General features: G+C 40.9%; 1 protein-coding gene across 2 annotated transcripts in view; it reads left to right on the forward strand.

The window, feature by feature from the left end:
- MTHFD1L (methylenetetrahydrofolate dehydrogenase (NADP+ dependent) 1 like) overlaps positions 1-16,423 on the forward strand; it is a 146,443-nt gene extending 130,020 nt beyond the window's left edge. For both annotated transcript variants that reach the window (XM_054629189.2, XM_077175375.1), the window contains 2 exons: positions 9,721-9,829; positions 13,480-16,423. In XM_054629189.2, the coding sequence (XP_054485164.1) occupies positions 9,721-9,810 (90 nt within the window). In that variant the 3' untranslated portion in view covers positions 9,811-9,829; positions 13,480-16,423. The remainder of the gene's footprint in view (positions 1-9,720; positions 9,830-13,479) is intronic.
- Positions 16,424-27,824: the final 11,401 nt, after the last annotated feature.

The raw sequence follows: 27,824 nt of genomic DNA on the forward strand, positions 1-27,824 counted from the left end.
TTGTCAAAGGAGACTATAGTACATTCTGGCATGATTCTAGAGGACACACTATATTAAATAGTGTGTAATGCCAGAGGTCTGCAATGGAATTGTGACTCAGACTATCTGATTTACGTAGACAGTTTAACAATTTGGCATCCTTGTATCCATCCAAGCTGGATCCATTCTGATCTTCTGGGTTAGGAACAAATAGAAGGGGAAAGCTTTTTAATTCCTCAGTGGAATCATTCCTAAGATGGAATGCATGGACCAAGCATATCAAAACAATAATTTGTCTGGAGAGCAAAACTGTGTAGGGTGAGAAAGCCACATCCAGTGCTTTTTTGTCATTGTCTATTTCTTGTTTGCTTCAGTCTGTCATGAAATAGTGTGTGGTGAGTTTAATTTGTAAAGAGCAAATAATTTAGATTGTTTATCCAAACAAGTGACTTGAGAAAGTAGATATAGAAACTTGAACTAATGAGGTTAGAGATGTTCACAAGTCAAGGTTGCCTCATGATGACAGTCCAGTGATAGTGACTGATGCTGTTGGTGCCCATCATGCTTGGTTATTCTTTGGAGACAAGCTTCCCAGGCTCTCCTTTCTGACTCTTCCCGTGATACCTACAGACCAGAAAGCAGAACTGCATCTGTGAAGTGCACATGCTAGCTTTTATTGTTTCCCAGCCCTGAAAACTAGATTGTGTCTACCTAGCTGGGACCAGCAAAGTATAGTCACCTCCTCTACCACTTTTTTCCACTTCTGTTGTTTTGAGGTGATTTCCAAAAATCTAATACCCTTTGGTACCACAAAGGTCACCGCTGGCACTTAGTTTAAATCAAGTAATGAGACCAAGCCAGTTTGGCAATTTAACAGTTAAAAAGAATTGATTTTAAGGAGTTTTTCACTGTAGCTCTATGATCTTTGGAAGCAGTTTTTCCCATGTATATACGCACACATATGCACACACGCGTGCACATTATCTTTGCCTGAGATGGTATTTCCTAGGAAACTTTACTTACTCAGGAATCAGTGGGTGCAGTTAATTGTAACCAAAAGGGCTAGTATAGCAGCAGTTTAATGTGCTTTTATTCACCACAGTTATAGAATCTTTTTTGGTTTTTCCACATTGTAATTAGCCATGAAATGACTGCATGATGCTCCTCGTGCTCTTCTAGTATGGTGTGCTGAGAAGGCTAAAGTTTGTTGCGTGTTGAGCACACACATTTGCTTCACATAATCTACTGCTGCCACCATCTCCAGTTTCTGGGCTGTAATTGAGGTTTTCTCAGAAGATTTTAACCAAAATGTCATAGTGATGATCAGCAGCACAAAGTGTAACTTGCTCCCAGAGTTTGCAGAGCAGCACTTCTAAAGAAACACTTGGTACAAAATAAACGGGTTTCAGAGGAAAGGAAGGGTGCCCAGTCCCTGAGCAAATACAGGGCAGCTGAGATGGGTCACCCAAGATCTCTCTCCTCCAAATACCACAAAACTTGCTCTGTTTTCAGCAGAAATGGAGCTGCTGGCAAAGTTTGGAGACCTCCTCTTTACCAAGAGACTCGAATTCTGAACAAAGCACGAGAATTATTTACCCATGAACATCAGGTGCTTTAAATTTAATAATAAATATTATTTAAAGCACTTGAGAAAAATACCTTTATCCTCTGGATTTATTCCTTCAGAGGCCCACTTCCAGCACTGTCTGATATATTGGACACTTTTCAAGAATGGGAACAGCCCAGGGAGCATCTGACATCAGGATTGAGCTGCAGGGAAGGATTTCTCCTGGATGAGGAGGTGATTTTGTACAGAAGGCAGGGAGCAATAGTCCTCTGCCAGGGATTTTGTCTAAAGCCCAAGGGGGAAAGGAAAATCAGGATGCAGGCCTTGGTCAAGGGAGCAATTACTTCTGGAAATGGATTTGAGTGGGCTGGGATGAAGGAAGTGTTTTGGAACAAGTCACCTGGAATTTGTAGTCTCATTTTTTTCTCACCCCCTTCATTTCCTTCATGAATGTTTTTTGGGGTTTTTTTCTGAGGGTTTGTTTGGTTAAGTTGGGTTTTGTAGCTTTCATTTTTGTAGTATTTGTAGCTTTCATTTTTGTAGTATTTGTAGCTTTCATTTTTGTAGTTTTTTTTTTTTATCAATTATCCTGTGCAGGGCAGAATGCTCTGTGAAACATGGTGTAGATTGTATAGAATACAGTTCACTCAACTAACACCATCTGATGTGCTACCTCAGTGAGGTGTACTTTTCAATTTAAATTTAATATATTGTTTCCATTGTGCTGTTATAACGGGGACCATTTTCTTCTGCTTCAAGTGTGGTTTTATAAATTCTAAGATGAAAATAAGTTGAGAGAACTGTGCCAAGAGGAACTGCAGTCATATATGAGAGTCATAAATATTTTACTTAATTGGGGAAATTGCTCATTTTGTTACAGATTACATCTATTCCTAAATATTTTATTTAATAGCTAGAAAAATGTCCTTTCTGGGTCTTTAGTCCTTCAGCACATCACTAACAGCAGCATTTGAGTTCTACTGACTGACTCACCAAGAAATTCCTTGCTTCCTTTGGGATATGCACCCAAAGATCTCTCCAAAAGTTGTACTGGATAGATGTGGACTATTGTGTGGGTTTTATTTATTCCCTGGGGTGGCCAGGAGGTCACTTTTGGGTTCAGATCATCTCCATTCACGATGAGTAATTTGTTGGGTCCTGGGTCCTACATCCTTCAGAGGATGTAGCAGGGCACAAGTTGCTTTTGCCTAACTTGAGCACCTGGCAGCAAGGCCAATTTGGATTGTATAATCGATATTCAGAACTTTTATAACTTCATCCAGATGCTGAGAGCAGAGGAGCAATGTCCATACATTTTGTTGTTGTAAATCCTTTCACAAAAATCGAACAATTGCCAAGAATGTGTAAAACATCAAAGTAAGAGGCAATTACAATACAGTAATTGATGCCAGATGGACTTCTGCACCTGAGATCAGTCAGCATGCCAGTGAAAAAGAGACGTTTACTGCAAGAAACACTACAGCATATGTCAGGGTGGCATCAGCATCTTTTCAAACATTATTTTAACCACTTTGAAGGCTGCTGAAGTGTTGAGTTTCTTGCTGTGGTTGTTCTTAGACATTGCAGCAAGATCCTTTCCTGTTAGAGATTTCCTGAGAAGGAAATAGGATCTTCGCCCTCCCTAACTCCTGTTGCCATCATCAGGTTTGGCAAATTTTCATTAAAACTTAAAAGTAAACCATTATTTAAACAGTAACTAAAGAACATTGGTTAGCTGCTTTCAGAAATCCTTGTTATCTTCAGGCAATGAAAAACAATGAGATAATATTTTCTTAAACATTATGTAGCTATTAAAGTAATTTTTTAAAAAACTTTGCCATTTCCAAAACTGAATTTATTAGTTTGTAAAGGTTGATATTTTTTGAAGGAAGCACGAACTTGCCTCCACTATGCATCTGCTTTTCCTAATATGAGATGTGGAGGTTTGTTTGCTTTTAAGAGGTGGTGAAAGGTAACTTGAATATCACTTCAGGCTTTGGTATGGTATCATTCCCCTCTGTAAAATGTGGTGGGTGGATGAGATGAAGACTATATTGTGCATTTTTTTGTTTTGGCCATTTGGTTCTGATGTTCTTGTAGTTATTGGGGGGCAGGAGGGGTGTGGAAATGCTGTTTTCTTAACTATTGTCTTTTGTTATTTTCATGCATTTTTTTTTCCATCATTCAAAACCTGAGCTACCTTTGAAGTGATAGAGCTCTGTAGACTGGAGGAACTTTCCAGTTCTGTGGAACAGACTTCAAGATGATTCTGGAAATGCTTAGTGCATGCTCCCTAATTTTTCTGTGACCTTTTCACACCGAGTGCCTTTGTGTGCTGTAGGACAGTCCAGTTTGAAGATGAAATAAGTGAGTGCTCACTGGAGGTGTTTGCACAGTTGCCTGCTTCAGAGTGCTGGAGCCCTACCCACAACCCTCATTGCTTGTAGAGTCTCATGAAGTATTTCCAAGTACAGGTTTGAACTGGAGAGTGCAGGGACCAGAAGGGATCCAGTAAAGAGATCTGCAGTCACCTCTGCAGCCATGCAGTGCAGTGAGGTGACTGTTAATCTCTCTCTCCTGCTCCATGGACTGCAGCTCCCCTGGTGCCAGCTCCCAGTGCGTGGCCAGCACCACACGTGTCAGTGGGAATAATGGGCACTCAAAGCACACCTAAGGGCAGGCAGGACTGGAGACCTGGAAGGATTTCTTCAGAAAGTTATTCCATTCACCTTTGCATGCCCTGAGACAGACAGATGCACTGAAGTTGAGCAAATTTCTGGTGGTGGATCTGTCTTCCAGGGCTCTAACTCACACTAGGAAACCCTGAAGCGTTGCTCCTTCGTGCTGTGCCTCAGGATTCCAGCAAGTTCTGGCATGCTGACCATAATGCATACAGGTTTATAGCACTATTTATAAATCTCTTGAGTTTCCTCTTGTATTGTTTCTTGCTGAGGGAGTGTGGGATATGCAATTCATCCCATCAGATTTTATTGAGGAGTTATCCGCAGTCATGTGCATGCTAGATTCTCTTGAGAAACAACATCTGTTTTCTGCAGTATTTCAAGTTTGAAACGGTTTTGAGTTGTTACAGCTCATTTAATTAACAAAGGATACAATTAAAAAATGTGAATTACTTGTGTTTTTTGTCAAACACAATGTTAACTCCATAAGCCACAGAAAAGGGAGGTTTCCTCTATAAGCTATTTTTTGATTTTTCTGTATTCTCTAGTAAGTTGTTTGGCATACTTTATGTAAGCACAGATTCCTCTGATTTTCTTTTTCTCTTCAACGGAAACCATGTTATGCCTGTAAAACAGACACTTCTTGTCTTATAGGTGAAAAAGACACTAAGCATGAGTTGGATGTGGTCCTTGGGACCATCTGTTTTGCAAATTGTGCCATTGTGCTAACCCTGTTAAGGCAACCTCAAGTTCTATTAGGATCTTTTCATATAGATAAATGAAAAAATACAGATACATATATGGATGAATACACCTCAAAGGCAGGATGTGAAGCACTGATAGGCATATAGGTATGATTAAAAAAGGAAGCTAAGCAGCACAGTTCCTCATGGGACCACAACAAACCTGGTGAGCAGAGTCTTGGTGCTTGACTGTGTACAACTGTTATCTATGGCCACCTCAAATTACTAGTCACCACACAATTGTAATTTAAATGAAACTTAGTTACTCTTCCAGTAACTTTGGAAGCATTTGTGGAGAGGGTGTGGAGCAACACTTTCATTTGGCTTTCTTGAAAATAACTGGCATTCTCCATTCGTAAGGAAGCTCATTATGCTTTTTTTGTTCAGTCATGTAAGTAAACTTCTGGAGGATCATAAATGCCTAATATAACAGTTGTCTTCAGGCATTCTTAACTAAAATTGTATTTTATCTTCCACCAGCTGTGCATTTCCAGGAGTCTAAATGATCCTTAGGATAAGCTGGCTATAAGACTTGCTGCTCTAAACACAGAGAGCCATAGTAACAAATAGCATTGTATTTTTCACATCATCTTTCTGCAGTTGATTCGCTCTCATGGATGTATGGACAGTTGCACAGTTTGTAGAGAAAATGGTCTGTTCCTAGAAAGCTAGTTCCTATTAATTCCTAAATTATTTGTATAACTTTTTTTTTCCATGCATGAAACATTCATATGAATGGCATTAAGCCTTAAGGTACCAAGCTTATTCCTTATATTATCCTTCTCCCAGGAAAAGTGTGATAGGAGCAGTTTTGTTCAAATTAAGTACTGATTATTTCAGCCATCTAAATCCAGTTTGTGATTTTCAGTGGATAAGGTGCTGTCATTCTCCACTTCTTACCCTGTTCTTTTCTCACAGCCACGCTGTGCAATGTTGCATAGCTACCAATCTATAACCCAAATGTTGTTGCAATAGAGTGGAGAGAGTTTTGTTGCTCTCTGGGCAATATATAGAGGATGTATATTTTATGAGATGCTAAGCAAGCTCTGCATGACTATAAATTTCTGTGGGTTTTTCTCATGCTGTACATAGCTGCTAATAAAGTTATTTACATTTTAAGCATATTTTCACTTTCGTTGTTCATTCTGCTTTTTTCAAGTTTGAAAACTGAAGTAATTTTAGTAATTAGTTATTTCAGCAAGAGAGGTGGAGATGGTCTGCTGGGCACCGTGCAGGTACAGAAAGTGCTACAGCCAAGGGGTGGTTGGCTTTCCCTCTCCATGCAGAAAAATCTGGGCTCTGGTTACTGAGGTCAGGGAGAGAGATCCCTCTGGATCATGCCTGCTGGAGTAAAGACCAACTCACTTATTAAAGCCTTCATTTAGCATCACAGAAAGTGGTGAGAGGGAAGAGGATCCTGAGCCTGCAGCCTTGTGGAAAGCCAGTCAGGTGAAGCCTCTCTGCAGCCTTGCAGCAGACTGAGCCCTCTTTTCTTTCCTGCCTTTGTGGTTGAAGGAGAGAAATGGAGGGCTGCAGAGGGAATAATCAGCAGTACTCTCCTCAGCCAGGCAGCCATCTCCTCCTACTGACCTTGAAGCAATGAAAAAGGGATAGATTCTTCTGCAGGTTACCTCTGTGTGTACAGATAATGAGAGCAGAGAGTAATGATCATAAATCTGCATGGCTTTGCCTGTTTGAAAGTCTGGGCCATGGGAAAAATGACAGTACATAGTTTATTTTCAGTCTGTAATTCACATAAGTGTTTGTTCCAAAGTGTTTCTTCTAGAGGTGGTTTTTTTTCTTGCCTTGTACTTCATTTTATGCAGCAGTGGTTTTAATTCAAATGAACCTATTCCATTTCGTTGACTTCAATTTTCAATATGAGAATAGCTGTATTTCCCAAACCAGCAATAAACTGGTTTGATCATTTCATTTTTTTAAGTGTAGTAACTTTTCATTAGTTAATACAGTAGAGTTATACTGGTGTAGAACTGTGCATATGAAAGAAAAAAAAAAAACAAGTCCAAAATACAAAATAGATATGTAGGACTTGTATTTAACATTTCTTTTAGAAAACAAAAATAAATAAAACAAACAAAAAAAAACCCCACCCACAAACTCCCTCCCCCCCCCAAAAAAAAAGGAAAACTCTTATAAATTAGCTATTGTTTCAAAAAAAAATCCAACAAAAAATAAAAGTAAAAATAAAAAAAAGCCACCACCTTGGAATTTGGGAGTTTGCTTTCAGATGTTGAACTGCTATACACAAAGTAACCAGAAAGTTGTCTTTGGCAATTTGATCATTCCCCTCCCAGTGAGATGAATTTCATTAAGGCAGTTCCTTGTAAAACATTAACTCAGAAACTGGAAGGAATCTGAGACAGAAAATAATTAAGTGACCCTAATGATGTAGTAGTCCAACTACCGTGGCCAATGGATAAAGAATAGTAGCAAGGTGTTTTAGTACTTAGCTAAGATGCCAGGGTAATGTCAGCCAATAAATGATGTCATGCAGTCAGAGGCAGGGTTAAAGACTGACAGTTTTGTCTTTTAATCCTACTACGTACGATAACAAAACATCAGGAAGAACTATATTTAAAAACAGAGGAAATGTACTGAGCCACTAGAAGAGCTTGTTGCATTGTTTTCCCTCTGAGCTAGATCTCAAGTGAGATGATGGCTGCGCCAGCACTGAGCCTTTCCCCCTCCTCAGCACGGGATTAACCTCTGAAATGGCAGCAGCATTTCCTCCCTGGAGCAAATGGGACTGTGCTGGGGAGGTTTAACACGTTACTTGTATTCCCATGATGGAGTCACTGCGTGAGTGTTGGGAGCAAGGCTGAAGCATAAGGGAGATGCTGACCCCTCACCGAGAATGCAGCACTTGGGGTTGACAGAATGAAACACAGTCTGACCCAGAGCGTGGGGGGCCTGGCACTCTGGAGCTGCTAGGATGGTGGTCATAAGTTTTTCCTCTTTGGAGGCCAATTATCCTGTTAGGGCTTGCCTTTGGCCAGAGCAAACACTGTAGCTGAGCTGTGCTTGTTGGGGAATTAGGGAGGATAGAGGGAGGAGGTTGCCTGGCTTTGAGCTCTCTGCTGGAGAGCGGGAGGTGATGGCTGGCCACAGTGTACTCTGGCTGCTCCCCCCGGTACAGCCTGGGGCCTGGAGGTGATCTGGTCATGTGGTAAGCAGATTTAGTTCATCAGCCAACCAGCCCTGGCCAGAAAAACATGTACTGACATCAGTTCAGTGTGTTGAACAAGGTTGGTTGCAGTAAGACGAGTGCCAGAGCCAGCTCCGAGGCAGAATCATTCAAAGGGTTCCCAGGGTGAAATTTCCCTCTTCCAGCAAGCTGTTTCAGCTCACTCACAAAGACATACCCTAATCTGACCCTTTGTGTAGATTATTGTGTTTGGAGTGTTTCTGGTACTCAAGTCTGCATAATTGTTTTCCTACACAGCCATGTTTTAAGGTTACCTCCTGTGGTCAGGATAACCACCAGTTTTCATGAACTCTGCTGACTTGCTCTGGTGAAAAGTTTGTTCCTCAAAATCTAGGAAATAAGTTTTAATGCTTAAAGACTCTCAGCCAACAGTCAAGCAAAGTTGAATTCCAGGTTTGTTTTGAGAGATTGTAAGGTCTTTCATCAATTTAGGTATTAACATAGGGCCTATTATAGCAGGGGCATTCTCCATTTTGTCCACTTATGAGGTTAAGATATCAAAAGGGTTTAAGGAGTCATTAAGCCCAAATGCTGTTTTTAGAGTTCCTTGAATTAGTGGAAATATAGTGAGATATTCAGGGTGTGAATCCAAAGTGACCCAAGTTGATCCAAACTGGTCCTGTTTTAAAACTGCCCCACAGGCACAGCCTTTATTTATACTGTGCCAGTGAGGGCACTCAGAGTAGGGAAGCCCTTCCTGGCTTAAGGGGCTGAAACAGGAGAAAATGAAGCAGATCAAAAACCAGCATTATTCTGCCAAACTTGCTCTCCAGACATCTCCTTTGCAAGGGAGAAGCGAGGAATCCTGAGGCAGGGAGTTGGGAAATGGGGGAACCTCTGATTTAAAGGGACTTTAACTGTTGTGGGGCACTTCGAGATTTCAATGTCAGTCATGTGCCTTTAATTGCTGCTAAAAATGCCAATTTCAAATAATAGTATAAATAGCCTGAGCAGAGCTGTAGCTAACTATGTAATTTAATTCCATGAAACTATTGACATGTTTAAAAGTATGCAGATGCTAGCGTCTTATGCTAGATCAGGATCTTAATTATGCATAGTTTGAGATAATTGGGTTGCTTTAGCTCACTATCTCAACCTGTTAATTCTAACTACTAAATTAGGATTCAGCTGTAATTCCTGTATGTTTAGTAGAACTATTTCAATTTGCTCCTGACATTAGGTAAATGTTGTAATTAATTCTGCTTCTGTATTCTGGTTTTCTGTGGGAGAGGTCTGAGTTTAACACCTTCATATACCAGGTAAAGTCAGACAATTACATCTTTGCCCTTTGCTGTGATTTTTTCTCTTTCTTGTCTTTTAGAAGCTCATACTTAAAAATTCATCAAAAAAAGTACCAAGTTTGACATTTTTAACAGAAACAAAAAATGTGGTACAGATCACATCTGTGGTCAAGCCTGTGTTGAACAATCCAACCTTTCTCTTAATCTAAGGTTTACATGCAAGGGCAGACTGATTATCTGCTTACAGGTGCAGGAGTATAACTGAATGTCATTGTTTCCACAGATGAGCACCATGCCAGGACTGCCCACAAGGCCGTGCTTCTATGACATTGACCTTGACCCCATCACAGAGCAAGTGAAAGGATTGTTTTGAGAGTGACATCCAAATCCAGGTCAGTCAACAGCCTTTATTTTCCTGTTCCAGCTTGGGGGAGGATGTTTGTGCCTAGCATGTGTGTAAGAAAGGTTGTCAAGAGTTTATCTGGGCTCTAGTTTCAGTAAGGATTTCAGAGGCTTTGGAGGTGTATTTCATAATGTGTAATTTATCACGTGGGTTTCTCATTTGCTGAATGGTGACTGGCACTTTGCTGTTGTCCACTAATGGTGCCTTTTGGATTTCCTGGCACTGTCAGTTTGGCATCAGGAGGAGCCAGCTCTGCAACTGTATGGCTCTTGGCTATGGAAAAAGGCAGTCTGAAGGAACCATGTCAACTTAGTCACCTCAAAAGAAATACTCCTTGATACTGCACTCACGTGGCAGTGTGTATCTGTCACCACCTAGGTATCAAGGAAGATATTTCTGTTTGTTCATGAGCTCTGCTTTGTTTGTTCATGTTTTGTTTTCATAACTGTTATCATCTCTCTCAAATGGTAATAAGCATTTCAGGAACACAAAGCTCTCCTCTTAGCCTGTTTTTCATGCTGGATTCTCTCCCTTTTCCTCGAAGGTTGCAGTTCCCCCCCACCTCCTCCCTTTCTCTAAGTACTTAATCTTCTTGGTGTCCTGCTTTAATTTTGTGCAGCACATGTTCCTCACTTAAAAATACAAGATGTTATGAAAATATTTCATGCTCCTCCACTTTAACCTTTTAACATAATAAGTGGAGTAAGAGAGAATGTAACCCTGACTGAAACAAACCATGTGTGCCTGTCATGGGATTCTCTCCTTTCATCACTTAGCTCTCTCCCCCAATAGATTGGTCTGGAGAGCAAAAGGGTTTTTCTTTTTTAAGACAGAACAACACTATTACTATGAGCTAATAGGACTGTGATGGGACCCCAGATCAGCCACAGCTTTGAGGTGAATGTGCCCAGGTGCTTCAACCCTGCTTTACCAGTCCTTTCTTACTGTGGACTGAGGGAAAGGGCTTTCCTTTTCTATTTCTGAGTTTTGATGGATTGTTTGGAGGAGAGGAGAGGTTTGCACAACCCAACCAGACCAAGTGAACTGTTCACTTGCTCACACATTCACGTGAATGCCACAATATTCATGAGAATAAGAGATTCTGAGAGCAGATTCCACTAGTTTGTGTGTGTGTGCCAGTCAGGACAAGTAAAAAGCACCTACCTTGAAAGTTAACCTGCATGCACAGGTAATTAGCTGTATGCAAACCATCCCTGCCTGTTCTGTGGCTGGGTGGCATTGCACATGCCACTCCTTGGCACATATCCCATTTTTGTTACTGATACACATGATATGTCTGGCAGCTTCATGCATACATATTGATTCATCATGTGTCAGCCATGTAATTGCTTCTGAATCATTTGGAATGACTGTAGAATCCTAATGTAAAATCTATATGCAGATTCACATTGCCTGCTTAATTGGGTGTTTACTGCCTAGTCTTACACAAATCCATCCAAACCAGGGACTGATGAGTTTGGAAGAACAACAGTAATTAAGCAGACAAAATACTCCATTCCAACTGTGAAGACCTTTCATTGGAAGCTGTGCATGAAATAAAAATGTTAAACTTAGCTTTTAGTCAGTGATGGTGTTTTGTCAGATATAAAAAGAAATGCTAATGAAGTCACAAAAACATAATAGGTAGGAAATAACATATATAGCAAACTGTTAATAAATTATTTTAATTTCATTGCAGAGGTATTGTTGGCATCTGATAGATGAATGATTCATTAAGTTTAAGCCTTTTAAATAAAAAAACAGCTTGACTATATATATATATATATTTCACCAATATAGGCACATGCTCACCTGTCTTCCTACCTTTAAGAATCTAAATAAATGCCTTGTGAGTATGGTAATACCCAGTGAGCACCACACAAAGTAGTCAAGTGCTCATTAGCTCTAGAATTCATCTGGTTCATGTGCTAGATTTGTACATTGCTAATTTTGGAAGAAGAGAGAAATAATATTCCCATGTAGTCTTTACTCCCAACTTTCTGGGGAGAAGTTTAGTAGTATCCTTTGTTTTCACATACACACTGAAGTGAACCCACACTGTAGGTGATATTATGCTTTTGAGGTCTTTGTGGGTTTGTTTCTGTGATGGCAAATCAAGGGATTTTTTTCCATTTAATTTTAATTCTTCATCATTTTAGTGTATGATGTAATATTATCAATAATATAGTGTTTTGCCAGGTCATTAGGGCTGATTCAGATCTTTAAGACATTTTAATTGAAAAATATTTAGAAATTTGTGGAAGAGCTGCAGCTATTTCATTATAAACATGCCTGTAGAGCTGAGAACAATTGTTTTAGTGTGCAGTTAATATCCTCCTCTGCAATGCTTATCATCAGACCTGTGAAAGAGATACAGGCAGAAGTTCCTGCTTCTCAGGATGCTGTGTGAGGCTCTGGCTGAGCTAAAACACTGGGTGTCATTTGCCACTGATTTTTCTCTACCACTTCACACCAGTCATTTGAACATGCTCTAAAAAGTCATAGAAGCAAAAACCTTATCATAAAAGTCAACTCTGTTTTTCCTCTGTTGACAAATAGCCAATAAATGGGTAGACAATATTGCAGTCTCTGTGTAGGAGCAACGTGATCTATCAAAAAAATGAAACATTAATATACAGAAATGAACCCAAAGGAATCTGGCCAGTCCTTTGTCACTGGCCACTGTCCTATTTAAATTATACTGCCCAACTCATACACTAAGAAAGTTGAAATTGTTATTGTTTCCTTAGGACCTGTCTGTAGAGAGCACCAGTCAGAGTAAGACTTACGTGGAGGCAAGACTCCCAATAGGAAAAAAAAAGTAATATTTGCTCAGTGGGGGGAAGTCCCAAACTGAACCTCCACAAGTAAAGTCTCTTAAGGACCCTTGTGAGCTCTAAGGATCCCTCTAGTTTAATCTGTGGCAGTCGGTGCCTGCTCTTACTGTGCAGGCTCTGAGTATCTGGGTTGATGGCAGCAGGGGGAAATTGTTCTCCTCAGCTGGTTGTGACTTCATAAGGCTGCCACTGCCCACATGTATTCTCACACTCTTCAACACTGGCACAGCATCAGAATTATTTGAATACACAGCCTTAAAAAAAAGCTCAGGATACTTTGAGCTTTTCTGAACTTGAGAGGAGTCACAGGGCTCTGCCTGTGAGCATCTTCATGGCCATAAAGAAGTCCCTAAAGAGAGAGGAGACCAAAACTGGTGTTCTAAAATTGCAAACTATTTGTTAGATGTTTTCATCTTAATTTATTCAAACACAAATAGAAAGTGTTTTAAGACCTTTCCCTTACATCCATTAAACTGAGCCTATGGACCAAAAAAATACTTCCTTTAGCCTCATTCCACAGTATTAGCTTTCAGTCAGCAACAATTACTACAGTAATGTGCACTCTGAAGTCTGTATCATGCAGTACTAGTACAGATTTTTGTTTCTCACCTAGTAGGGCTGCACAGATAATAAATAGGAGGTGCATATGGCATAACTATACATTTTTGTTTATTATAGTTAAGGCAAAAATATCCCATTTCACTGAAGCACTCATTTGAGAATGTGACGCCTTTTTTTTTTCTTTAAAGGAAGCAAAGATATCTTGTTTCAATATATAAATTTCTTATCTTTGTCATTTCAGAAGCCTGAAAATTAAGAACTCCAACTTTCCCGTTTCCTGCAAGTAGGAGACAAAAAATGAATCTGAAATATTCCTGTTATGTGTCTCTGGAGCAATGTCAAGATAGACCAAAGAGCAAAAGTTTAGTCTTTCTTCAAACTAGTTTTTGTGATGAAATATAGCTGTACGGTTAAAAAAAAAAAAAAACAAAAAAAAAAACAAAAAAAAAACAAACAAAAAAAAAAAACATGGCAAGCTAAAGTTTTACTCTCTGTAATGCAGGAAGCTCTCTACTAGGGCTTACGCTTGTTTGTGGATAAAATGACACTGAAAAAGAGCAGTTTTTCAACTCAGAATTTTTGTCTTTTCTCAGAGGAGTGTACAGAACTATTTCCTTTATCTTGGCTATCTACTAAAACCTTGCATAAACATGATTATGCTGTGTGACCAAGCCTATTTCTCTCTGAAAAGTACACTTTTGCTCCTGGAATTCAAGAGCTGAAACTACACACAGATTAACTGCACATTTTTGAGTTATCATCAAGCGTTGCTCTGGATGCATTTGGGCAACAGCCAAGCTTCAAGCAAGGAAGATATCAAACAGAGAAAGAACAGAGCATGTATTTTGTAAAAAGTTTTTAATGTATAATTTGTTTCCTTGTTGGGCAAAGATCTTTTGAAACACTTAAGCCGTGCCTGTCTTGTATCCATAGGTCTGTCTTTATCCGAAGCGTGTGTTACAGGCTGTCCAGCTGATTATGTGCTTGTTGTGGTGAAGCTGGTTGTTCAGACAGGGCACTGCTCCTTCTGAAGCGCTGTTTTGCTCCTGTTCGTGGCTAATGAAGCCTCCTGCTGTGCTGGCTCCCGACCTAGAGCTCTTCCCTGGCAGTACACAACGGCCCAGTAACAACAGAGGAACGTCCATCAAGTGGGGATGCAGACAGGGCACAGCTTTTTTCTGCTTCATTTTGCAGGTTTTAACGGCCACACTTGTACAAGTGGAGAGTATTTCCATTTGAAGGGGCATTCAAACAAGTTGAATTACAAACCCCGTGCTTCCATTTGTCTCAGTAACTTTACTTTCCTGGCTTTTCCTAAAACCTGTAGCAAAACAAGCCTTAGGCACAGGATACTGCATTGAACTTTCCAAACTGCTACTCCTCAGGAAACTCTCACTGACTGACTGTTGGTTCCTTCAATAACAAAAAATGCGACAGAACAATAGGGTGAATCGAGACAATAGGCCATTGTTTTTTTAGGTAAAAAGCGGTGAAATAATGATGAGAGAGTTTATTTTCCTGATGACGTTTTCCATCCTGTCGCTTTGCTCTGCTTACGCACATCTGCATGTTACGGGCTTTTGCAGTGTAGCCTTGGTTCCCTTCTACAGAGCCACATTTGGAGACTTAATTATCTCAGGAACTCTGTAGTAATTGAGGGGTTTGTTTTGGGTCTTAAAATCATGCTTCGTTATTTATAAACTCAAAACTATAATTATGGACAGTAGAGCAAACTGGGGACAATTAATTGTCTGTGCCTTCCCTGGAGTAGCACGGAAATGTCTGCTGACTGCATTTCAGTGCTATTCATAGCATGGTCCTCCAGCACCACAGGGATTGCTGTGAAGAGAAGTGTAAAAACTAGAGCAATTTAATATTTTATCCTTACTAGACGATAGAGCTCATAGCAGCCTAGACTGTGGATGCTTTAATTACAGTGGGGCATGACAAACATGATAAGTAGAAAGTCAGATTCAAGCTCTCAGAGCTGCTGGGAAGAGAGATTTCTTATATTTTCTATTAAATTGTGCCACAAAATACAACTCAATGCTATTCATACACACAAAAGTGTTGTAAAGTGGTCTTGCACACACTCATCTTTCTAGCCAAGAAATAGCCAAAGAGTTTTGGAAGAAAATAAGTGTGGTTTCAAGATTTAGTTTTCTAGTAGCTTTCTTACAAGAAAAATAAACAAGGTTTTCCCTCTATTTTGTCCAGAGAAATTAAAAAATACATAATTTTGCCTTTTTTGGAGTCACTGTGGTTCCCCTGCAGCTGCATTGGAATTGTCCCCATGCAGTGTGGGATACTAAATGTGGCACTGTCTGATTGCCTGTGAAGTTTCTGTATGGATGTGGATGTTTGAGCAACAAGTTTTATAAATTATCTCAAGCTGCTGTTTGATACTTTCTATAGTGTTGTCTCCATCTCATCCCTTCAGGCCACACATGCTGGGACCATTTATCTGACCCAGCAGCTTCTCCCTAAAACACCATTCCAGCTCATTTAGTTGAGAGTTTGCAAACATTCTGTAATTTTTCTACTGTCATGTGCACAGGATTTGTTATATTGTTTAGATAGCTTCAGTAATTCAAAGACAGCTGAAATGGCCACTTTTGTCATAGCTTTTTCCCCACCCCATCTAGTTAACTAGCTCCAAAATCTCTCATGCTATTGCATTTTTGGTCCTTTGATCCAAAGGGATTGAGCTATTGGCCACCAGCTGAGCTGCTTCCTCCGGGACAGTTTAACATGAAAACTTTTAAAGATCAGTGTTACTGGTATGTGTGTCACTTGTTACATGGATGTGACTGTGGAACTCCTTTGTTTTTTGCATCTACTCTGAGCAACATTGTCACATGGCAGAACCAGAGCTTTATAAGGCAGCTTGCCAAGCTTATCCCTGCGTTTGCTGAAGTGTGTTTAGCACCATGTGGTTGTTTATTGTCAGAAGATCTGCTTTCTGTAGTGACTGAATACTTTGCTATTGCTACTGCTGAACTAATTCTGCAATGACATTGAAATACTTCAGAATACATTCAACAAGTTTCTTCATTTGTAGTGTGAAATTCAAGCTTCCAGAATTTCAGTTGCTATGAACACGAAAATAAAGTCTGTGTGCTAACGTTTAGTTTGCACAAGTGGTTGCCTGTCTGAATTCATTAATAAATACATCCATTATTTAATATTGTTCTCTCTCTATGATCTTGTCTACTTAAATAGTGACTTTCCTTTTTTTTTTGTAATTCCTCATAAGCCGTTTAGTCTTGTCATGCCCATGTCTCCAGCTAAACACAGCTATGCCAAGGAGAGGAGCTCAGGCAGATGTGGGCAAAGCATGGGACTCTTACTAGAGGTTGTCCATGGGTTCTTCTCCATCAGTACAGTCCTTTTGAAGTTGGTTTGTGCCTGGGGAAGGACACACTAGGCTAACATCCTGTCCTGGTCCCAAAATAATCTTGCTGCTGCCTTTGGTCGTTGACGTGAAGGGCTGGGTCAGATGCAAGGGTCAGTTGGACACTTTTCACTTCTCTGTTGTCAGCTGGATTTGTGTGAAGTGGTGTCAGGTACAGGAATATTATCTGTGGGCTTCTCAAGGTAGGATTCAAACACAAGGGATGCAAAAGCTTCAGGAATTCTGGGTGCTAAATCATTAGGCCATAGCAGAGCAGAAAACATCCTGGGAGCACAAATTAATAAAATGGGGAAGGTGGAGGAATAAATCGAGCATTGCAGGCACATAGTGGACAGTGCTCCTGTTTTCTAAATAGCTAAATGAAGTCCCAGCCATGTGGTTTGCATTAGTACTGGGTTTTTAACATGCTTCTCCTAGCTAGATTTCCAAGCAGCTTCTCTGCAGTGTTTCAGCCAGGACCTTACCCATATGGAAGAGGTCTCAAGCACTGGGTTTGTTCTTGGTGGCCCATGGGTCTGCCCTGCTGACAGCCACCCAGTCAGCCAGGGGTGAGTGTGGGAGGCATGTGCAAACTCTCCCCTCCACTGAATTGCTAGGGTGGTGAGGGAGGGTGTTCCCCCTTCAAACATGCAGGTTTTCATAGAATTTTCTTTGGAGAAAATATTTTAGAGAAAAATTTTTAGGCCGAGATATGACCCCCTGCTTGAGAGGGTTGGAAACACTGAAACACTGAAAGCTCCTTCAGGCATTTGTCCTGAGAACAGGACTGCTGTGCTATACATGTTACCATTCACCATGGAGTTAAGGCCAGAGTGTTTACATAAAGTAAGCTAATTTCAAATATTTTCACAAGTGTGTCATAATAATAGTTCCCCTACTCCATGTAGCTGAGTGTCATGTATTACATACACATAAGCATGAGCAAGAATCAATTTGTGCATGCAGCTTTTATGTAAAATCTTCAATATTTGCTTCCCCAGTAAAATTTTTAACTTAAACCTTTTGAGTAATGATTGGGAGGAGACAACTGCTACATACCAGCATAGGCTCAACTGGGCAAGACCTTGACAAACCTTTTTAAATCAACTCTGCACTGGGTGATCTCCAGGTTCCTTCCAAGGTAAACTGTTCTATGCTCCTATGAGCTGAGATATTAGCAGAAAAAGTTAGTACTGAGGAAGCCCAGGGCTGGAATACACCACACACACAACACAGGCACCTTAAGAACTTCACTTTGCAGACTACTAATAAAAAATAGCATGTATCAAATACAAGTCATGCCCACTTCTATGCAATACCCTAAATCAAGGTTTAAGTTATGACATTTTAAAAGCTAAATTGTTTCCCACTGGGCAATTTCCATCATGCTCTTTCAACTCAATTACCATCAACATCTGGTCAAAGTTATGTTCTTAATGCCAAAGAAGAGTTTCAGCTTTTCAGGATACAGCCTGTTAGTTGCCTGTATAATGCAGGCCCTGCATGTTCTTATCACACACACAGCTTATATTTATTCTCCAGAAAAATACAATTATGGCTGTATTTATACAAAACGTGTATTATGTACATGACATGTAGCTGCACCACAATATGAACTCCAAGATATTTCCTTCCATTTTCTTTTTTGAGGAAAGCCTGAAGGGGAGGAGAATGTCTGAATTGGAACAGCAGACTAGCCCCTACACAGCTTTCAGTCAGACAATCTGCAAGGACACAAAATCCCTTTTTTGACTGGTTTTCTGCTTGGGTGCAACACCTATTCCCACTCAGCTCCAGCTCATCTCCATCACCTTCTGTCTCCATTGCAGTCAGAAAAAGTTCTATTTGCTAACCTGTTGGTTTTTTTCCAAGTGTTTGAGGTAAGTGAACTCTCCCTGAGGGAGGTTTCTGGGGAGAGCAACAAAACCAACATCTTAACTCCCATCTGCTCTTTATGACATGAGCTTGAGGTGGCAGTTTAATGAACAAGGCCCTGCACATCAGTGCCATACAGAGGTTGATTTTTCCCCTATGTTTAGAATGTTCAACTGCTGTCATTCAGTGTCAGACATTAACACCTGGCAAAAGCTTGGTCATCCAGGATGAAACCTGTATCTAAGTCTGCTTCTTGAACTACTGAAAGTCAGGCAGACCTTAAACCTCAGTCCTGTCAGTAATAACCAAGTATCCAAGTTATTTAATTCTCAATAGTATGGGGGAAATGAAAAATAATAAAAGAAGAAAAATGATGAAGATGGTAAATGAAGGAACAAAGCATAGGAATCAAGTTCACTCTTTTGGGACAGATTTGTATGAAAGCAGTTGTAAATCAAGGTGAGTCTAAGAAGTAATTTCACTAAATCTCACATAAAAAATTCCTTTTAGTGGAGCAGTATCTAACTCAGCACCAACAATTCTGAAGAAGGCTATATATAAAGCAAAAGTGCATTTAACTGCAAATTGCTGCTGAAAAAGGAACTTTTAATACTAATTTGATATTAAAGAAATACACTAAATCAGCACAATGTATAGAAGTGTAACTAGGAAATAGTAGATAAAGAGATGACCAGCGAGTGAAAAATGTTGACAGTTAAAAACAAAAAAGTCTAAAATAGCTTCTGTGATAATAATGCACTTGGAAAGTTAATGCTGCTGGAGATGACCAAGAGTCAATTCATAGCAAGGTGTTGTAGGCTGTTTCCCATCAATTCTTCTTCACAGTATGGATTACCAGGTCCCCAGAGACGGGAAGATCTTGCATTGAGCTTGTGCCTGGCATTACCCACAGCAACTGCATGGGATCAGAGGGGTGGCAGCATTTGCCATGGAGCCCAGGGACAGGGAGGTTCCAGGAACAGATTCCTGTATTTACTGAGTCCTCCTCATACGTGCCTCCTCTCTGTGGCAGGTCACTGCAACAGATAACCTCACCTTGGCTAAATTTGGACATCTCTATCCCATAACTGCAGTAACTCAGCAACAAACAAACCACACACCAGCCTGGAGGCAGAAATGGAAGAGTTATACCCAGTATGATTTAAACACGTCTGGGAGCTGCGCAGACAACCTGCAATTATCAAACCAAGAGTTTTACGAGCTGTTTAAAAGACAGATGGTTTCTTTTTCTAACCCTTCAGAAAGGACCAACAGCATCCTCATCCAACACTGTGCTTAGGGAAGGAGTACTTGAGTGCAAAAACCATTCCTTAAAACACTGCTTTTCTGCTGGCATTCCAGTTTTGTCCCTTTAAGCTCTGACAAAAGAAAAAAGTCCCAAAACCTGACTCTCTCCCAGTGAGAGGATCCCATCAGATATATTTGTGTATCTGCAAGTGGATTCTTGCCCCAAACCTCTCTAATGCTCAGGTTTTTCCACTGTTTGAAGACAAGTGGTAGGAACAAACTGACAGAAGAATACACTGTTTAATCCTGTATAAGGGATGATAAAGTGAACCCACAAAGCCAAATCCAAACATTTAGAGAGACAAGCCTGGATGCACAGGAGCAATTAGGCTTGCATACTTGGGAAAACATGTTTGGGGAGGACATTTTTCATAACTCCTGAAGTGGCTGTGAAACCCAGCTGTGGCAGGGAGACATGCTGGGAGAGCCATACCTTACTTAGTGCAACTGAAATGGAAACAGTCCAAGTAACCATTTACTCATCTACATAAACTTGAACCTTAAATTTAGCAGCATTTCACCTTTTGACCTAGAATTCTACATTGCCTCAACCAGCTTGACTTGAGCCTGAACAGCTACAGAAATGTTTACAGCCATCTGCTGCAGCAGGATAGAAGGAAACCTTGCCTGGATCTTGAAACCAATGTCTGGGGATGCTGCAGACACAATCAGCACTGGATCATTGGACTCACTGCAGACATTTGCTATCATGCCACCAAGCCCAAGGCCTGGCCAGAGCACCTCACCCTACAAACAGGGCAAATCCTGCTCCCTGCAGCCCACCACCAGGTGAAGATGTAGGTGTTTACTATGTGGAAAGATGTGCATGACAGATGTAAAAAAAAAAACCAAACAAACAAACAAAAAAAAAAAAAAAACAAAAAACAAAAAAAAAAAAAAAAACCCAAAAAAACACCTCTCCCAAGATTTATAAACTTAAATGCTGGACTCAAAAATTCAAGCACATGCTTTAAATTCTACATGATTTATTTAAATATCAGCTCCCAGCAGGCAAATAGATTTTTTTTTTATATATATATTTTCAGTAGAGGTGAGGAATTCAGTATAGAACCAGCAGATTATAACTTTGTATTTTTTCTAATAAAAATGTTTTAGAATCTAAAAATTCACTCAGATTGAGTACAGATGCTAGCCCTATCCACACTGCTTACACAGAACCACTCATGATGGAAAGGATCTCTGGAGCTCACCAGGTACCACCATATGCTCAACATTGTATTTATTACTAAACAAAATTTCTTTAAGTAATTTTGTGTTTTCATGTACAGATTTAGGAACTAGCTCACATGCCATAGGGCTGCTTAGCAGCTGTAAATTGAAGGACTTGCTCATTCATGCATGCTGCTGAATAACCAAAGGCTTGCTGCAAAGGTAGGACAGCCAGAACCAGCCAGTGCCCGGGACTGTGGAGCATGGCACAGCTATTCCCTTAAAACCCCCAAAGAGCCACATTAAGACCACTAACCTGCTCATTCTCTTGGATGAATTATCACAGTCCAAGTCACATCCTGCAGACTTTCAGAGCACTGGCCTAATTGCTTATTTCAAAGCACTTGAATAAAGCAAGAAGAAAAAGCCTGAACCTTCAAAGGAACCAACTCTCACTCCAGCCCTCAGGTGCTATAAGTTTCTCTGTAACAATGAGGTCTGCCAGGTGCTGCCTACCTGTAGGTGCAGAGTTTGGAGTAATTGGGAGTGGGGCTGCAGCCGAGCCTCATCCCCAATGGGCTGCAGCTGTGAAAATCAGGTGAACAGTGTTGAAAGCAATGAGACCTGGAGTGCCCAGGTGCCCTGAGCCTCATCCCCAATGGGCTGCAGCTGTGCAGGACAGGTGAACAATATTGACAGCAATGAGACATGGAGTGCCCAGGTGCACTGACCAATCTCAAAAGGGACACACAGGTGCAATGTATATAAGGTCAGGGGTATGAAAGGTTGGGCTGAAGGACAAGAAGAGCAGGTACATGAAGCTTTCTGAGGTGGTGTTATTTTTGTATGGGCAGATGCTGGAACCCTTCTGAAGTAGTATGGTGTTGCTCTCTATGGGCTGAAGCCTTCTGAAATTGTATGATGATGCTCTGTGCATTGTGGCCATCTCAATTGCAGCACCTGCTGCAACACCTACTCACACCAGGTCCTTACCTGGGAGTTTTGGTCTCACAGTGTTTGATGGACTTAGGTCTTTGGATCAATGGCCAGAATGACCCTTGCCCAGAGGAGGTATCAAAGCTGCAGCCCCTCCACAGCCCCCTCCTATGAAAGCAGATGGATGGGTTTAAACCACCAGCTTTGGGTGCCTCAGCCCATGCAGGCAGCCTTGCCCCAGGGTGGGTGGGACCATGCTGCAGGAACCACTCCACTGCTGAGGAAGGTTGGTGGGAATAGCTGGTATGGCTGAATCCTGCCATGCAGCCAGCTCTGCCCACTGTGCCACCTGTCCTGGCAGTGCTATGAGTCACAGCTCCACAGGTAGCCCTGAGGCAAATTGTCCCTCAGCCCAGCCTGTGTCCCTGTTCCTCTGTGTCCCTGGGGAAATGCCTGGTGCTCCTGAGGAGGTGGATGGTAGCTGGGATTCTAGATGGTATTCAGGAATGGGTGTCAGGCCTTAGAAATCAGCATCCAACCACAAAATACCATGACCTGGCACACAGGTGTTTGTGAACCCACAGCAGGACTCACACACCACCTGCCTGGTTTGCAAGCACAGCAAGTGCTGCCGTCTCTGTCCTACTTGCAGCCTGCTGGATAAGCCAGCAGTGCCGTTGCCAGCCCATGCTAAGACTTCCTCAGGGCTCTCAAGCTAAGGAAAAGGAGCAAGGAAGGGGGAAGAAAACTGCAATTTACTCCCAGTAGTGTGCTTTTCCTCTGAAATTGTTATCCTGCTGGAAACTCCCTTGGTATTCAGAAAGTATCTGTGTTTAATCCCCGGTCTTGTTCAAAATGCAAAGTACCTTGCCGTGAGACTGATAATTTAATCTCCTTTGGATAATTGCTACCAACTAGACTAACAGCTGACAAAGGTCAAGTCATTGGTTATTCAAAGCAGGATTTCCCCCATTTTACAAAAAAACTTCTACTTGATCTTTGACTTGTCAGCTGCAGCGTGTGATTGCTTTCAGCACTGGTAATCACTGCCAGGGCTGTGTGCACACACACATTTCACACACATAAATGCAAACTGGAAATGGCCTGCCCACTCATACCTCTGTGTGATACCATAGATCACTTCCAATTAATGTTCAATAAAATTTATATCCTCCATGGCACTTTGTATACATTTGCATATATTAAATTATCCCAAGGCTTACTAAGTAGTGAAGGGGCTTCCTAGCCTTATTTTTATTCTTTCTCAAGGAAATTGATTTTATGTGACCATGATATTTTGCATGTTTGTCCATCCCCTAATACTGAATCAGTCCCTAAGCAGTAAATTGACAGACAAGTAAATGACTGTAGATTTCATGAAAGCAGAGAGACAGTGAGAGATTAAGTGGAATGGACACAGGAGAGAGATAAGATCTTTTCCGTGGTGATATAGAAATTTATGAGGAACAAACTTTGCAATTTCACTTCTTGCCAGGCTATGCTTTCGTTAGATGTAATATTTTAACTAACTCATAATTCTGGTTGCAGTTCTGTTGCTGTATTTTAGAATCAGGAGTCATTTTGCTTTAAGTTTGTAAATCTGTTGCAAAGCCATATAATATTCATAAAATCCTAAATTGCTACAATCTCACATGTTAGGGCCCTACTCAGCCCTGAAAATGGGTGTTTGAACAGGGGATAGAGCCAGTGCTCTTTATTGCATCTTATGAATAGAAAATACTCAAAATAGGGCAAGCTGACTTCACTTACTTTTTAAACTGTACAGACTGAGAGTCAGCAAAAAATTAGTTTAGAGGAGAAAATAAGCTCAGGACCTCAATGCTACTCTGATACTCAAATCACATCAACTTTATTTTAGCAAGGAAAGTTCTCCATCAAAGTTTCAACAACGCATGGCAAAAGTCTCAGTTTCCAACTATTAATTGCCCATACTGGAAGGACAAATGCAGGACTTCTCTTGCAAGTCCTTGGACAGACACTAAGAAACTATACTTTCCTGGAACAATAAGAAAAATTAATCTTGGCATCATTTTTCAAATTACTGTTTTCCCCACCACTGTTGGGAGCCTGCCAAGGCTCAGCCACTGAGATTTGACTCTCACCTTCCCAGACCTGTGGCCTTGTGCTATCCCCAGGGCTGGTCCCTCTCACATGCCCCAGCAAGGGGACTTCCCTGTGTCCCCATGGTTTCTTCTTCCCCCAGGAGCACGGGCTGCTGGGTCATGCTTTACTCCATGATCATCAGACCCAGACTTTCACTCCTAGTCATTTATCTTTGTGGCCAGGATGAGACTTCTACAGTATTTCTGTGGTGCAAGGCAGCTGCAGAGGGAAAGGTGTAAAATCAAAGGGATAATTCACACACTGAATGTGTTATAGAAGTAAAATACCAAATAAATCACCCCTTGTTCTCTGTGAGGAAATGAGATTAATAATTACATTACTTTTCTTGGCACGTAAGAGAAGGTCCATCCTTGTTTATCTGCTCCGTGGTGCCTGGGAAAGCAGAGCTGGTGTTATTGCTTACTGGCCTCTGCAATGCCCCAGCCATGCCCTGTGCATTCCCCATGCCCCTGGAGGAACTGGGCAGCTCCAGGGACACATACCCCTGCAGGACTCTCTTTCTGGGGAGGGAGCACCTTGGTCTGATGCAACAGGGAAATGCTTCTGTTGTGTAAGAGAATAATTTAGAAACAACATTTCAGCCTGAACGTTTTAATCATGGGAATGTGTGTAATTAGCAATTACCTGGGATCAATACCTGGGCACTATTAGGGCACAATGGAACAGCTTCTCAGAGCTCTGGGTAAATGCTGCCCAGCAGTTCAAGAGCTGCAGTGGTGAGAAATGTCTTGGCTGCCTCTGGTGAAAGGCTCAGGAGCTGTTTTTTAGAGAGGACAGACTGCCTCCGCACCTGTGGGTGAGCAAACGTTGGCAGCTCTTCAGGGCACACTTGTGCCTTTCACTTGAACCCCCCGAGGTCTTCATTACTGCTACTGCTGCTGCTACTACAGAAAAATGTTGCTGTATATGAGCTGCACACAAAGCAAGGTGGGAAAAGGCAGATCCATCACACAACTTGAGACTTGGAAAATTCTGTTTGCACGGTTGGTTCAGGTGTGCTGTGTAGCTCTACACTGACCTACAGCATTGCTATTACTTTACTGAGGACACAGAGAAGGGAAAATATTTTCATTTTAATTACAATCCTGATGTTTATTGCAAAACCATTTAGTGACTGTAAAAGCCAGCTTGACAAACACTTACTGTTCACAGGATTGAGGGACTGAGGAGACAGAAGAGCAAAAAATTAGGCCGAGGGGAATTGCTGGAGGAGACAAAATGCTGCAGCTGTTTCTATGTGGTGGGAAGATGAGAGGCACAGCAGGGTAGATTGGCGTTTCTGTGTGTACCAAGCAATGCCAGGCAGAAGAATAGCTCATTTCAGGTGCCTGTTGAAATTGCTGAGAGTAAGAGAAATCTGCAACTCTCCTTGTACTTCTGTGTCTTTGCTGGAGCACAGTTTGAGAGATGAGAAAAGAATTCAAATAATGCCACAAAATTTGCAAAATTCTTAAGCAGAGGTGAAGCAAGAGAACAGTGGGAAAAGAGACACCAGGCTAAATGGGCTGTGCACCATCATCAGTGGAAATAGTTGCATTCAGATTACAGAAGTTTACACATCTGATTTTTCAGTTCAAAAGAAATAATACAGCAGTACTTCTGACTGGTTCAATGCTGTTTAAAATAGTTTAAACTATATAAAATACTCTGGTGAATTAAAAAATATGTGTGTAAACTTTGAAATTTTGAAATGAGAATTTTTAAAAGTATTTTAAATTTAAAAAGTACATTTCAAAACTATACACTGTAAGATAAAACAGTTACATCTCAAATACTGAAAGGCAAAGGTAAATTGGAGTTTTGGATGACATTTTCATACTGAAATAAAAATACAAGATGGTAAATTATCTGTATCTTTATCCTATTTGCCTAGTCTTGTAAGAAAGCTGGCTTGAACACACCCTAGATGTTACCTAAAATCTTTTACTACAGCCCTGTAATCACCAATACCCTGATCCAAAGTCTATTGATCCGTTTGGAGCCCTTGCCTTGACACCCACCCAGCCCTGCTGGGATCGGGGAAGAAAGGAAGGTGGGACTACAGACAAGGTGCTTAAAGATAAAATCAGTGGCAAGGTTACCAGGAATGAGGTCTTTTGTTTGAACATAGACCGTTGTTGGCAGGGATAGACATGTCACAACCCATGGTCTTTCATCCTTCTGCTTAGATTTTGACCCAAACCCTTTTCAGTTCTTGATCAGCCCTTTGATAAAATGTATAGGCTTGATAAAAGACTTATGTCGATTTTATCCTATTGATCTAAGACTCTAAGATAAGATAAAAAAAATATTGTTCTTGAAAGATGGGAATGATTCCTTTCCAAGAGATTTCTCAGTCACTGCTGGTAGGTAAGAGGTCTTCATTATCAAAGGCACGTAAGAAGCGCTGCTGCTTCTACAGGATGTGTCAAATGTTTGAGGGGGTTTTATTTAGAGAAAATGTGTGACTCAAGCAAAAGCATCTGGCAGACAGGACAAAACATTTCAGAAATTTATTTTTCAAGATGAAAAATGGAAATAAATAGATCTCCAAATGTTCATTTTGAAATGGGAGAGGATTTATTTTCTCAGCTTTTTATGTTTTCCACAGGGAAATGATAGGAAATGGTTGGATTTCTATCATTTTTTGAATAGTCTTAAAAACATTTTCCTGCCTGACATTAATGGACAAATAATTGAACGAGACCAAAAAAAACCCTAAAATTCACAATAGAGCCAAATTTTCTGTCAGAACTCAAGCACTTAGATTTTCATTTTTACATCAAAATCAGGAAGGATTAAAATATCCACAGTGTGGCAAAACCTAATCCTTTTCCTCAGAAAAGGCATGACGAGAGTTCCCATCAACAGCAGTGGGCAGCAGGACGTGGGGGGTGAGAGCAGCTCTCTGGAAGGACACAGCTCAGGCCAGAGACCCCTGGTGATGCTAAATCCTGCTGCATTGCCACCTCCACACCCCCAGTGAGCCCTCAACACAGAAACGTGAACAAAGGGAAAGCAATTTTCACTGAGCTCAGCAGTCCTGGGAAGGGTCTTGGTGCAGACCTGTTCTGCCCTCTTTACATTCTCAGTTTGTCAAAAGAAAGGTCAAGAAGATCTTCCCTCCCCTGCCATGCTTGCTGAGACCTTATCCCGTGCCAAATCATTAGCAAAGCTCCTCTGCTGCTCTCAGCAGAGGCAGATTTTCACCCAGAAATATTATTGAACTTTAATTTGGGAGCAAACCCCCGTGACTCCTGAAGCACTGCTGTTCACTGATCAGAAGTACAGAAATTTTTAAAACAAAACCCATCCCTTGATATGTTCAATGAATGTGATCCACCTACTTCACCCTTCAGCCCTGAAGGATACTTCCTGAAGGGCTATTTCTGCCTTGTTATGGCAATAGCTGCAATGCTTCTGCTTTCCATCACTAAAAACTCCACTCTGAATGTACAGGTTCCTGCTATTTATAGTCCCTGAAAGTCCTTGACCAACTGTTCATTTCGTAAGTAATGCCGTCATGTGAAGCTTAATTTGCTGAATATGATGTTTCCTTTCCTTTGTCATATTGAATTACCAGCAATTATGGCTTTAGTCTAACGTAATATGAAACTAAGGCCACATAATAATTTACCCAATGAGCTGCACCAACACTGTATGAGCTGTATCTGCAGCACCACATCCGAAGTTTAAGTCAGTCTGGGGCTTCCTAAAAACATAAGTAACAAAAAGGTACTATATGTGATGGAAAAGTGGATTTAAAGGTCCCAAGTTTA

Source organism: Agelaius phoeniceus, chromosome 3 (assembly GCF_051311805.1).
Source record: "Agelaius phoeniceus isolate bAgePho1 chromosome 3, bAgePho1.hap1, whole genome shotgun sequence".
In the NCBI taxonomy this organism is placed as follows: domain Eukaryota; kingdom Metazoa; phylum Chordata; class Aves; order Passeriformes; family Icteridae; genus Agelaius; species Agelaius phoeniceus.